Source organism: Cornus florida, unplaced genomic scaffold, assembly GCF_030987335.1.
Source record: "Cornus florida cultivar Cherokee Brave unplaced genomic scaffold, ASM3098733v1 CherokeeBrave_3.0.0_Hap2_Chr01, whole genome shotgun sequence".
In the NCBI taxonomy this organism is placed as follows: Eukaryota; Viridiplantae; Streptophyta; class Magnoliopsida; order Cornales; family Cornaceae; genus Cornus; species Cornus florida.
In genome coordinates this window covers 101,854,599-101,867,350 of record NW_026775571.1, presented here as the reverse complement: position 1 = coordinate 101,867,350, position 12,752 = coordinate 101,854,599, and the positions used below count along the sequence as shown (strand labels likewise).

Sequence of the window (12,752 nt, the reverse complement as noted above, 5' to 3'; positions counted from 1 at the left end):
ACGCCATCTGTGGCTTACCTTCCTCGGCGGCTTGATACCTGTTTTCCTATGTGGAGTAACATTGCTGCAATAAAACCTCTTGTGTCCCACAAAGGAAGATTATTATAGGTAAGGATGGGGAACACGTAGCGACCCATGGAAGCTAGAATGATGAAATTATCTCTGTAAATATGGTAAAAACAGAAAATCAATGATTTTTTAGAGAGAGAAAGAATGGGTCTGGTTTTATTATTCTTATTTTTTTATTCTGTAATATTTTATAAATTCTAATCTACAATATATATATAATAAAAAAATAAGAATAATAAAACCAGACCCATTTTTATTCTGTAATATTTTATAAATTCTAATCTACATAAATTGTAAATTTTCTTCTTATTCATTATTTTCAAGGGATAGTTATTATACTTTATAAGTTGATTTGTTTGAGAGATTTTCCTTAAGATATAAGATTGTAATTCTTAGGAATTTTTTAATACTACTTAGTTATAGTTTAAGAAAAAATGACCATTGTTGATTAATTTCAGAATTTTGCCAACTGTTTATGAGTGTTTCAAAAGTATACACATCAATAGTTTGTAAATATAAAGTTGTCATATGAGTTGTTATTGAGATTGTCTATAGTCCTAAACACATCCCGGTATGTAGGCATGAGTTTAGAATCATCCAGAAATATGATATATTAAAGCAACAGAGTGAGTATATAAAGAACATTTTGGGATGAAACTTGTTTTCTTGATTTGCGCAGAGGATAAATTCAATGAATTATTATTTGTATTGGATGGCAATTTTGTTATCTAAAATTTATTTTTAAAATGTTTATAAAACATTTAAGTATTTTTGACCATATTATCCTCAAATGGTCACTTAAGATCAATTAAGTTTTAACATTGGTCACTATTCACCTTTTCTTGACTTTAAGATCACTATAGAGCAATTATGTTTAATTTTAGTTACCAAAATATAATTTCTGCATGATTAGGGTTTTTTGCTTCTGCATTTTCTTTTGAAGAAATTTCTCCTGCTCACTGATTTTGAAGAAATTTATTAATTATCATATACACACTTGAATATGTACATGTAAGGAAAATGTGTAATTGAGATTATGCTTCTGAATCAATTTCTTTGTCTTTGCAGCACTTGATATCTTTGATTGAGATGTCTTCGTTGATCTCAGATGTGGATTTGAATGGGGAAAAGGTAAAATCCGTGAGCCCTAATGTTGAATCTGATGTATATGAGGTTAAATAGAGTAATGGCAGTGTTTATTCAAACAATCTCATGAACCAAAAGCCGTCTAAAGCCTTTATAGGCTACAATCCGCAAGCAGATTTTGTTTACGAGATCTGTTGATTCCTGTTGAGATTGTGCCAATCAAAAAATGTTAATTAAGAGCATTGAGTTTTTCATATTGTTATTTGCATTTAATTTGAAAATTTTTTTTTGGGGTATTTGATGCTACTTAAGTGAGCATGATAACATTTAATGATTGAAAGTTCAAGCACGAGCTAAGATTAAGAAGCATAAAGAAATAGAGAATGAACTGAGGGTTCTCATATGATCAAGAAACTGGTATATGATAATGTGAATTGTGAGAACATTATACAAGCATGAAATTGCATTTCTGTTAAAAATTGAAACGCTTTCATGCGATGTTCTTCACACACCACGAAACCATTGCACTCCACAAAACGACATCCTTTTGTCTATCTGTTCAAATAGCTTGTAGACTATTGCCATATCCCATGTAGAATAAATGCCAAGAAGGGCTGTTGCAACTGATGTTTCTGACTCACACCCCATTTTTTAGATATGTTATAACATGCCTTCTTTATTTGAATTTTACTTTTTAACAACTCATCATGAATGTAATTACATATTGATGCTCTTATTTTATTCTAGCATAAGTTATCATGTATATTTTGAGTGAATCTAGTTTCTGAATACTTTTATGTGGGTCAATCTTAATGATGAAGGTTTACATTTTGAAAAAGACATGAAAAGGCCAAATGAGATGAGTAGTCTTGGAAATAAAAAGGTAAGCCCTAGAGACGTATTTTGTTTGTTCTTGTAGTGCTACATTGTGTATCAACATGTTTATGAAAAGGATGTATTTTTTTTTTTTAATAAGTAAAAATATATTAGAAAAACGTTCAAAAGGGAAACACATCCCTAATACACAAAAACGAAGAAATGAAGTATTTCTTATCCAATTTTTTTTTTTTTTTTTTTTTTTCTTCTTCTTCTTTCTATTAGAAAAATATCACACTTTGTTGGTGTATCACTTTGGTATGTATATTAAATACAATCTACAATCTTCAGTGGTGCTAAAGAAACTGCGTAGTATTTTTCTTTTAGGTGTGTTTTTTTTCCCTTTGGTTTATGGTTGTACTCCAAGTTTCACAATTTCTTGCAAATGATAAAACAAAAATTAGAAGCCCCACTGATTAGTTTAGCACCCTCATCGGCAGCAAAAATAACACACCTAAAAGCTATATTTCACACATGTAAAAGCAATATTCAATTGGCAATTTGGCATTCAAAAGAAGCTCAATTTCAAGATAAACTAGACTATGTTCTTTGCCTAAACAGGTCGAGCTAGCTTCTCTGCAGTAGAACTGATAGATTACCAATAGACTAACAGGATGCTTGTCCAGAAAATGGCTATTTCAATGGCACTTCTGCAAGTTACGGTAAGAGGTAAGCTGCCTTTCTATAGTTCACTCCTTTTATGCCCTCAAAATCAGTAAAAATACTGATGATTCTATTACTGAATCATTAGTATGTGTTACTAACCAGCATGTGAAATGCCCCTTGGCTATTTAAGTATTACTTGAATTGCAGTGAGATCCTTAGGTAGCTTATAGATTGACTGGTGCTGGGGAAGAAATTGTACTCACGTTGAGGATCTAATGAGAGAGTAATTCATATAATCCTGTAGACCAATGCGCAACCATGGACGGTACTGCAAAAACTGAAACAGGATGATATAGTTGTTCTGCTCATGACTGCAAGTAATTAATTAGAAAAATGAATATAGCAAGGTCCCTTTGGATTGAAAGTCAATCCTTGTCCTTGACCTCATTATGGGTTAAGTAAGGTTGTAAACAGATTTGAACTAGACCAAAACATGGTCAGAAATTGTTGGTCCGGGGAGTTTGAGAATACTAGAGTAAGCTTAAGCAAATTAGAAGTGAGAATCAATTTTAACCCACTTGAGGTTAAGCAGTACCTTGGAAGTCCCAAGTGTATGTAATTAGTGTTGGTAAAGGCACACCTAGGCTTGAGGCGCAGGTCTAGCGCATGTTGTCATCCTAGGTGCACTGATGTTTACTAGGCGCGCGCCTCATCCTATTTGTCAGGCGCGCCTTACTGATTTTTTTTTGTAAATAATTATTCTATTTCTTAAGCCAAAGAGGGTACTTTTGGTAACTTAATAAACAAATAAGAAAGCTAAAGTGTGCGAGAGAAGGAACTTTTGTTCACAAGAATAAACAAATAAGAAAGCTCAAGAGTCACAGTGTCAACCGAACAGAGAAAGAGTGAGACTGTGAGACGAATGAAGAAGCCCTAGTTGCAGAGATGAACGATGAAGCCACGTCAGTTCTTTCTTCTTCTCTCTCCTCTCTACTCCTCTCTTATCATCTTTGTTTACATCTCTCTCTTCGTCTAATTCTCTTGTCTCTTTTTTTTTTTTTTTTTGGGCTCTATTTTTTCTCCTTTTCTTCTTGAACACTTTCTTTCTCTTCTCGTCTACTTCTCTCTCTCTTCATCTACTTCTTTCTGGCTCTGTATTTTTTTGGCTCTGTTCTTTTCTTTTCTTATTAACAGTTTTTTTATTTTTATTTTTTATAACCGATTTATTTCTTTGTGCTTTGTTTTGCCTTTCGAAAAAACAAAATTTGTTTTGCCTTTCAAGAAAACAAATTTGTGCTCTGTTTTATAGTCGTTGGATTCTTGTACAGTTGATGGATTTACTTTTTTATATTTGACATTAATGTTTAGAATATTAATATGACTTATGAGATATGAATGTTTTTATGGTAGTTTAAATATTCAATTGTGTGCCTCACATCACTCGGGCGCGCCCCTAGGCTCCAAAGGACTTCTAGCACCTTGAACATTTAATAACACTGTATGTAACCGAAGCAATTTTAATTTGCTAGTTTTGACAGTCACGTAAATTTCTAAAGCAACCTACACAATTGTGTTCGGATATCTGGTGCAAATTGATTCATCATTTTCCTTGTAAACCAAATATTGCTCAAACTACTATTACTACAATCACCACTACTTGTACTGCTATTTCAATTTTCCATTCCGCGAATTACTCCATGGTTCCACTACAAGAAATAATGGATCTAGCGGCTTAGTTTAAGCCGCGGCTTAAAGCATTGTTCGAAGGCCATCGGGTATGGTCATCAATTGGCCAAATAGTGGACCCCCCACAAAAATTGTCTGTGGGTGTGTTATATGTGTCTAGCCTGGTAGCAATTGTGTGTAGCCCCACCCCATTTTCCTCTCTTTCTTTATCTTTTAAACAACGAGTCCCGTGTAATACCTCCTATCACCATACCGACTAAAAAGAATGGTTATATTATAAAGAGATACATCAGCCAAATGGGCTGATGTAGCTCTCAAAACAAGGACTAATGTGGCTCTCAAAAAAAGTACACACCGCCAGCCAAACAACATGCACCATACCGGATGCCCTAACTCCACTAAAGATGTAGGATAGACCACTCATTATCTCTCGGTTAGTCCATCTCGCTTAAAACATTTTTTGGCTCCACCCACCACGATTTCTCTCTCATTCTCACTCGACACACTCTCTAGATCGATTGATCCTACCTCTCTCAATATAAACTAGGGGTTCTAAACACATCCTGCTCTCTCTCTCTCTCTCTATTGATGGATCATACCTTCTTGATATGAGCCGATTTTGATTGAATTAGTCGATTCCAATGACTACCGAACTTCATCTGTCACTCTTATTGATTCCAATGGCATCCATGATCGAATCTGTCGCTACGTTGAAATTTCTTTATCACCAATCATCCATCCTTAACGAGTTTGCAGGTACGGTTGATTTTTTTTGGGGTAAACTACAATGACCTCCCCTAAAGTTTGGTCTAATTACAAATAAACCTGAGTTTTGTCATTTTTTTTTTTTTTTGCAAAGACCACTTGCGTCAAGATTTTGTAAAATATTGTTAAAAATGTTCAAAATATCTTGCATATTAAATGACCCTTTTATTTTTGTTTTGTTTTTTTGTTTTTTTTTTTTTTTTTTTACTTTTTCTCAACATTCCCCCTTTTTTTTCTCCCTCTTTCACTCTCCTCTCCACCTCGTATCACCATCGCCACCAAGCACCTTCTCTCACTCTCCTCGCCACGAAGCACCACGATCGCCACCAAGCACCACCATTCCCACCTCACAACCACCAGCGGCGCCACCGCCGCCAACCAACACCTGCAGAAACGCCTTGACAACCTCCTTCTACCCCTTCCATCTCCTAATTTCCAACCTTCTTCTCCACTGAGGTCAGATAACCATCGGGCTCTGCTGATTGAATCCACAACCTCTTACGAATCGACGCCGATGACAACTGTCGGGAAGGAGACTGAAATCCTAATCAAGCGTCGGTGTGGTCGGAATGTGCAGACACGGTCGGAATCCTAATCAAATGTGGGTTGATCGAATCCACAACCTTGCCAAACAGCAGAGCCAATGCTGATGTCGATACCGGAGCCAAATTCACTCTCTTCTTGGATGTCTCAACACTTGTTTATTGAATCCACAACCTCTATATATGATGATTGAGGACGGTTGAGGGGTGATATTTTTTTTTTCTTTTCAGAAAAGGCTCTACTATAAGTTGTCAAATTAATTTGGTATTTTTGTTTACTGGTCCAATTTTTGACGTTCTTGTGGCTTTTTCTCCAGAAGCTACACCAGTTTTTTGTTTGTCACTTTGTCTTAAAGTGAACCAAGCAATCGATCCCCTGAAAATGTCAAAATAATAATGTGTTGGTAGAAGATTGGAGGTAACCCCTAAAAGTTCGGCTACGGCTCCCACCGTGTACCTGTTTGTCCCTCTTTGATCCTAATCGCTTCCAGTTCTGTGATTCTGATGATAAATTTGATGATGATGATTATGGGCGTGGGGATGGTGGTGGTGGTGCCACCAATTTGATGATTATGGTTTCGGCTCCCTCACAGTAGTGGTGGTCCTGGTTATGGGGAGTGAGTGGCGGCGGCGGTCGCGGTCGCGCCACTAGTATATGTATATATGGGCAAAAAAATGCATATATACAATCATTACACGATCGTAAGTTACATGCTCTCCAAATCAGGTTTTTCTTGGGATTACAGTAGAGGATCAATACTTGCTAGTGAAGAATCAGTTTGGAATGCTTGGGTAAAGGTGAGAACTACTTGCCAATTGTATAACATGTTTATAGTTCGTGATTTCTGCCTATCAGCATTTGTCCTGTTTATATTGAATCTGTGTTGTCATGCTGCACACCTACACTGGCATATTTTAATGCGTGAAGCTTCCTTTTGAACATTAAGATAGTGAAAACCCTTGAAATGTTCTTTCTATTTTTTCCAGTGTTGTATTGCATTTCAGCTAGGAATGTTTGAAGTATTATATACTCCATTGTAATCTTTGTAGGCCCTTGGGTTGGTCAAGTGTAGTCACAGAGAAGAAGATAACATTTTCCATTTAGCAACTAGATTATGTATGAAGTAGGATAGAGAGAGCTACATGAAATGAACTTAACTATGCTTATTTTGTATGCAAATTTACTATTTCTTTCTTTTTTTGCTTAAAAGAATAAGGCAAAAAGAACTTTCCAGTTTGTAATGATTACATTTCAGTTTGAGGAGTTTTGTGATTTTTTATTTTTTATTTTTTATTTTTTATGAGAGAGACTTGGAGAGAGATGGTTTCATGAGTCATGACATGCCTCTTTTTTGGCAGAATACTTTTACTGAATGCCTTTTGGTTTCTTCGATTTTGTGCTAATGTATATCAGGAATGAGTATTTTGCAGGTTGCATGTGACAGGTAAGGGTTTTGTACCGTTAGAGAACTGATGCAACTTTTGGGTTTCTCTAGGCCTTCAAAGTATTTTCATTTTTTTACTGAGAAGACGTGCTAATTTTAGCCCAAATTTTTTTCTACTGAAGTATCCCTGAATCAAATATTGTGACATTTTTTATTGAGCATAATAGATTTGCTAGGATTTTTTATATAATGCTAAATCTTTATTAGAGCTGATTTCTATTATGGAGTGCTGTTTCCAGCAACCTCTCTCTCTCTCTATATATCCTTGTGTCCTTTTTGAAAAAAATAAAGATAATGAAAATTTCGAAAGTGTTGGCAGTATTTCTGATTGCGTTGAAACTCTGGTCTTGTGCATTTGTAGGAACATCCTGAACTGGAGGAAAATTTCACTGAAAAACTGAGATGACATATGTACTTTCTTTACACAAGACCGTGCAATTGGAGAGGGTGCTCAAACCGCTTTGGAAGCCGACATGCAAATGGTTAATGAAGAATCATCCGGAAATGTAAAAACTGAGATGACATTTGTACTCTGATTGTCAAGTAGCATGTTATTTTCCTTTTCCGGACAGAATAACTTTATTTTCATGTAAACAGTATCATGATATATATTTTTAGTTCTCTTTTAGATTCATTTTCATAAATGGGTATTACAATTAATTTTAATTTTAATTTTTATGAAGATTTCTTCATATTTTAAATTTGTAATGTCCATTTTTGTTTTTGTGTAGTGAGTTGTTACCATCATCATCATCATTCCTCTCACCCCTAGTTAGAATAATTCAGAAAAAACCCGGTAAATCCCAATTCACCCCTACTTAGAATAATTATGAAAAATCCCAATTCAATCCTAATTCTTCTCAACCAAGACCATTTTGTAGGTAATACTCGAGATAGGATTCAACATTAACGGCAACAATTTATTTATTCTAAAATCCTTATCAGGTCCTGCCCATACATTTGCTAACGAGGACAGGCACCTGCAGACAATAGAAAATGCAAATGGTATGTGAGCTTATGCTTGAACGGCCTGTCGTAGAACTAACATTTAGTTCAGCAAGGTCCAAAACTTTAGGAATATTGCTCACAAGAACTATTTAATAATGTCAGTATATAATAAAGTTGAAGCAGTGTCTATGGAACCAAACTTTAGTTGTCAGTGTCATACATAACTTACCGGGCTCTCAGTGGCAATTGATTTGAGAGAAAATGGTCTGGAAGCAATAGGAATGTAATTGTATACCTATATCTATCAAAGGACCAAACTGTGCCTTCTCATTCACATTATCACTATCCACGTGCAAAATCTGCTCTGCAATATTCAGTTAGCAAACAATGGGTTTGATACTCAATTGGAAGCTAATTTGTGCAACTTTGCTAATTTTTGGGATGGGGATTTCTGAAGTCACATCCCGCACTCTCAATGAAGCATCTATGACTGACAGACATCAGCAATGGATGGCTCGTTATGGAAGAGTTTACAAGGATAATGTAGATAAAGAAATGCAATTTAAGATATTCAAGGACAATATGGAGTTTACAAGGACAATGTAGATAAAGAAACGCGATTTAAGATATTCAAGGACAATGTGGAGTTCATTGAGTCGTTCAACAATGCTGGTGCTAAGCCTTACAAGCTAGGCATCAATGAATTTGATGACCTAACAAAAAATGAGTTTCAGGCTTCTCATAATGGTTACAAGATGTCCTCCAATCTGAAATCATCTAAAACGACGTTGTTTAAGTATGAAAACGTGACTGCCGTTCCATCTAGCATGGATTGGAGAAAGAAAGGAGCCGTTACTCCTATTAAGGATCAGGGTCAATGTGGTAAGGCACAACATCTTCTTTTTGCTAATCCAAAACTACATTTTTAGATATGCAATTACCTTCTTATTTCCTTTTGACCAACTTAAAACACATGTTATATAACATAACCTGTTAAAAAAAATCCAGGATGTTGCTGGGCATTTTCAGCAGTGGCAGCCATGGAAGAGATTAATCAGCTCACAACTGGTAAATTGATCTCATTATCTGAGCAAGAAATTGTGGACTGCGACACAAGTGGTGAAAATCTAAACTGTTGGGGTGGCCTCCTGGATGACGCCTTTGAATTCATAATACACAACCATGGCCTCACTACTGAAGCCAATTATCCATATGAAGGAGTTGGTGCAACTTGTAAAACTAAGAAGGCAGCCTCCTCCGCAACATATATTACCGGTTATGAACACGTGCCTGCCAATAGTGAGGCGGCATTGTTGAAAGCTGTGGCCAACCAGCCCGTATCTGTTGCCATTGATGCTAGTGGATCTGCCTTCCAATTCTACTCAAGCGGTGTTTTTACTGGAGATTGTGGGACTAAATTAGACCATTTTGTTACGGCAGTTGGGTATGGGACAAGCGATGATGGTATCAAGTATTGGTTAGTCAAGAATTCTTGGGGAACTAGCTGGGGCGATAGTGGATATATTATGATGGAAAGAGACATTGATGCTAAGGACGGCATATGTGGCATTGCCATTGAAGCTTTCATATCCAACTGCTTAGATAGCAAAATAGTGAATGGATCCTAGTAGGTTCACATTGCTTATTATCTGTATATGTGTTGTACTACTCGCTCTTGATCTTATATACAATTTTCAATACTGAAGAAACTGCATAGTGTTTTTTCCTTATGTTCCATTGTCATGGCAGGGTTGTGCAATCACAGGCTATTGAGAAGAAAACAGAAGATAATTGCAATTCCCCGAGCTTCCACACCTCTTTCAGAAGAGGAATACTTTTTGTTGGGCGAAACAAATTTCATTTCAATATTAAATAACTTGCATACAATATGAAAGCACACTCTCACTCACTTCATTTCGTAATCTGTCCTCTAAACCGGTAGTTACTAAAGAAATGGTCTGAAATTGTTCGAAAACCCCATGAAATGGCTTTCTTCACAGGGTATCGGAAAGTTGAAGCTTCAGCCACTGATGCATCCTTAACATGCCTATCATCTAGGCCACAAGTAAAATATCATATGGATTGTTGATAAAATTTGGGAACAAGTAAAATATCATATGGATAAAGATGTTAGGCAAGAGAAAATGTCACATGAAGGAGATTTCAGTAAGAAAAAGGCAGTTTACTATGTTTACCTTATCATGATATTATTCATATTTTGCAAAGATATTAATAATTAAATTGTGAAGAGACAGCATTACTGAGATGGTTTCCAGCATCCAAAGGGTTATTCTATGGGGGGAGAAAGGAAGACGATTGCAAATAATTTTATTTAAGAGATGACACTAAGATATTTACACTGAGAAATAACAATATAATATATACAAAAAAAAAAAAAAAAACACACACACACACACTAAAGAAGAAGCTGTCAATGACCAAATTAACTCTAGCTACTTAAAAAGGCTTTGAGAACACAATATGGGGTGGGTTCCTTGGAGTTGGGATACGTAAGTTTAAAATTTGAACTAATTTCAATTCTAGTTCTGAGAAAAAGTTCCATATTTCTAAGCACCGTAAATGCAATTCAAAGACCATTTAACCGATAATACTAAAGACTGTTTTCAACTTTAACACTGCACACTGTAATTTTTAAAATATGGGTCCAAATTCTTCACAAAGGACACATTTATTTATTTTTCATCATTTTAATATATAAGGTCCATTTCAGCTACACTCAAATGAATCAAAATGAATTATCATATAAAGAGTCATTCCCTTACATTTGCCACTGAGGACAGGCACTGCAGACACACAGAAAAATCCAAATGGCACATTCTTATGCTTGACCAGCCAATAGAAGAAATAACATTTAGTTCAGCAAGGTCCAAAACTGTAGGAAGATTGCTCACCAGAACAGCACAAATGACAAAGTAAATAATGAAGTTGAAGCAGCGTCTACGGAACCAAGCTTTAGTTGTCAGTGTCATACATAACTTACCGGGCTCTCTCAGGAACTTGATCCCTAGCAACAAGATTCAAATCATTGTGGGAACTCAATTTGAGAGAAGATGGCAAGAAGCAATTGGAATATAGTTCTATATATACCTATATCTATCCAAGGACCAAAGTGTGCCTAATCATTCACATTATCACTATCCATTAGCAAAATCTTCTCTGCAATATTCAGTTAGCAAACAATGGGTTTTATACTCAATTGGAAGCTAATTTGTGCAACTTTGCTAATTTTTGGGATTGGATTTTATGAAGTCACATCCCGCACCCTGAATGAAGTATCCATGATTGACAAACATGAGCAATGGATGGCTCGTTATGGAAGAGTTTACAAGGACAATGTAGAGAAAGAAATGCGATTTAAGATATTCAAAGACAATATGGAGTTCATCGATTCTTTCAACAATGCAGGTACTAGGTCTTACAAGCTAGGCATCAATGAATTTGCTGACTTAACCAACGTGGAGTTTCAGGCTTCTCGTAATGGTTACAAGATGTCCTCCAATCTCAAGTCATCTAAAACAACTTCCTTTAGATATGAAAATGTGACTGTAGTTCCATCTAGCATGGATTGGAGAAAGAAAGGAGCCGTTACTCCCATTAAGGATCAGGGTCAATGTGGTAAGGCACAACATGCACCTTAATTCCTTTTTTTAATCTACAGCTACATTTTCGTATATGAAAACATATGTTATAACACAACCTGGCCATAAAAAATTTGCAGGATGTTGCTGGGCATTTTCAGCAGTGGCAGCCATGGAAGGAATTAACCAGCTCACAACTGGTAAATTAATCTCATTATCTGAGCAAGAACTTGTGGATTGTGACACAAATGGTGTTGATCAAGGCTGTGGGGGTGGCCTCATGGATGATGCCTTTGAATTCATAATAGGCAACCATGGCCTCGCCACTGAAGCCAATTACCCATATGAAGGAGTTGATGCAACTTGTAAAACTAAGAAAGCACCTGCAGCAAAGATCACCGGTTATGAAGATGTGCCTGCCAAAAGTGAGACGGCATTGTTGAATGCTGTGGCCAACCAACCCGTATCTGTTGCCATTGATGCTAGTGGATCTGACTTCCAATTCTACTCAAGTGGCATTTTTACCGGAGCTTGTGGGACTGAATTAGACCACGGTGTTACAGCAGTTGGATATGGGGCAAGTGATGATGGTACCAAGTATTGGTTAGTGAAGAATTCTTGGGGCACTAGCTGGGGTGATAGTGGATATATTATGATGGAAAGAGGCATTGCTGCTAAGGAAGGCATTTGTGGCATTGCCATGGAATCTTCCTATCCAACTGCTTAAATAGCAAAATATTGGGTGGATCCTCAATCATCTTGAGTTCTCTTAGGACCTCAGTGGTTTCACCTTACTTATTATCTCTGTGGTGTATTACTCGTTCTAGATCTTTTATTGAGTATTGTATTGCAGTTGGTATGTATATTAAAAACAATCTTTAGTGATGAAGAAACTGCATAGTGTTTCTTCTCTTCTGTTATAGTCATACTCCATGTCTCACAATTTCTTGCAAATATTTAAAACAAAAATTTGAAGCCCCACTGATTTGATCAGCACCCTAATACGCAACAAAAATAAAACCCCTAAAAGCAATATTGCATTCAAAAGAATCTCAATTTCAAGATAAACTAGACTGTTATTTCCCTGAGTGCTCAAAAAAGGTTTTAAGTAAAAGTGAACCAGAACCCAG

General features: G+C 36.1%; 1 protein-coding gene, 1 long non-coding RNA gene and 1 pseudogene across 2 annotated transcripts; all 3 read left to right on the top strand.

The window, feature by feature from the left end:
* Positions 1-4,736: 4,736 nt before the first annotated feature.
* On the top strand, positions 4,737-7,709 carry LOC132309781 (uncharacterized). Its single transcript, XR_009482546.1, has 2 exons — positions 4,737-6,428; positions 7,437-7,709. It is a non-coding gene; the product is annotated as an uncharacterized LOC132309781 (long non-coding RNA).
* Positions 7,710-8,410: 701 nt separating this feature from the next.
* LOC132311312 (senescence-specific cysteine protease SAG39-like) lies at positions 8,411-9,625 on the top strand (annotated as a pseudogene).
* A 1,598-nt stretch (positions 9,626-11,223) lies between these two features.
* On the top strand, positions 11,224-12,349 carry LOC132279140 (senescence-specific cysteine protease SAG39-like). Its single transcript, XM_059781075.1, has 2 exons — positions 11,224-11,659; positions 11,763-12,349. Exons 1-2 carry the CDS (start codon positions 11,224-11,226, stop codon positions 12,347-12,349), a joined length of 1,023 nt encoding a protein of 340 aa, XP_059637058.1.
* Positions 12,350-12,752: the final 403 nt, after the last annotated feature.

What these genes read in the sequence shown, in the direction of transcription:
- LOC132279140 (XM_059781075.1), top strand. Translation starts at nt 11,224, where the DNA reads ATGGGTTTTATACTCAATTGGAAGCTAATTTGTGCAACTTTGCTAATT. An exon ending in TAAGGATCAGGGTCAATGTG is followed by an intron (nt 11,660 to 11,762) that starts GTAAGGCACAAC and finishes AAAAATTTGCAG; the next exon opens with GATGTTGCTGGGCATTTTCA.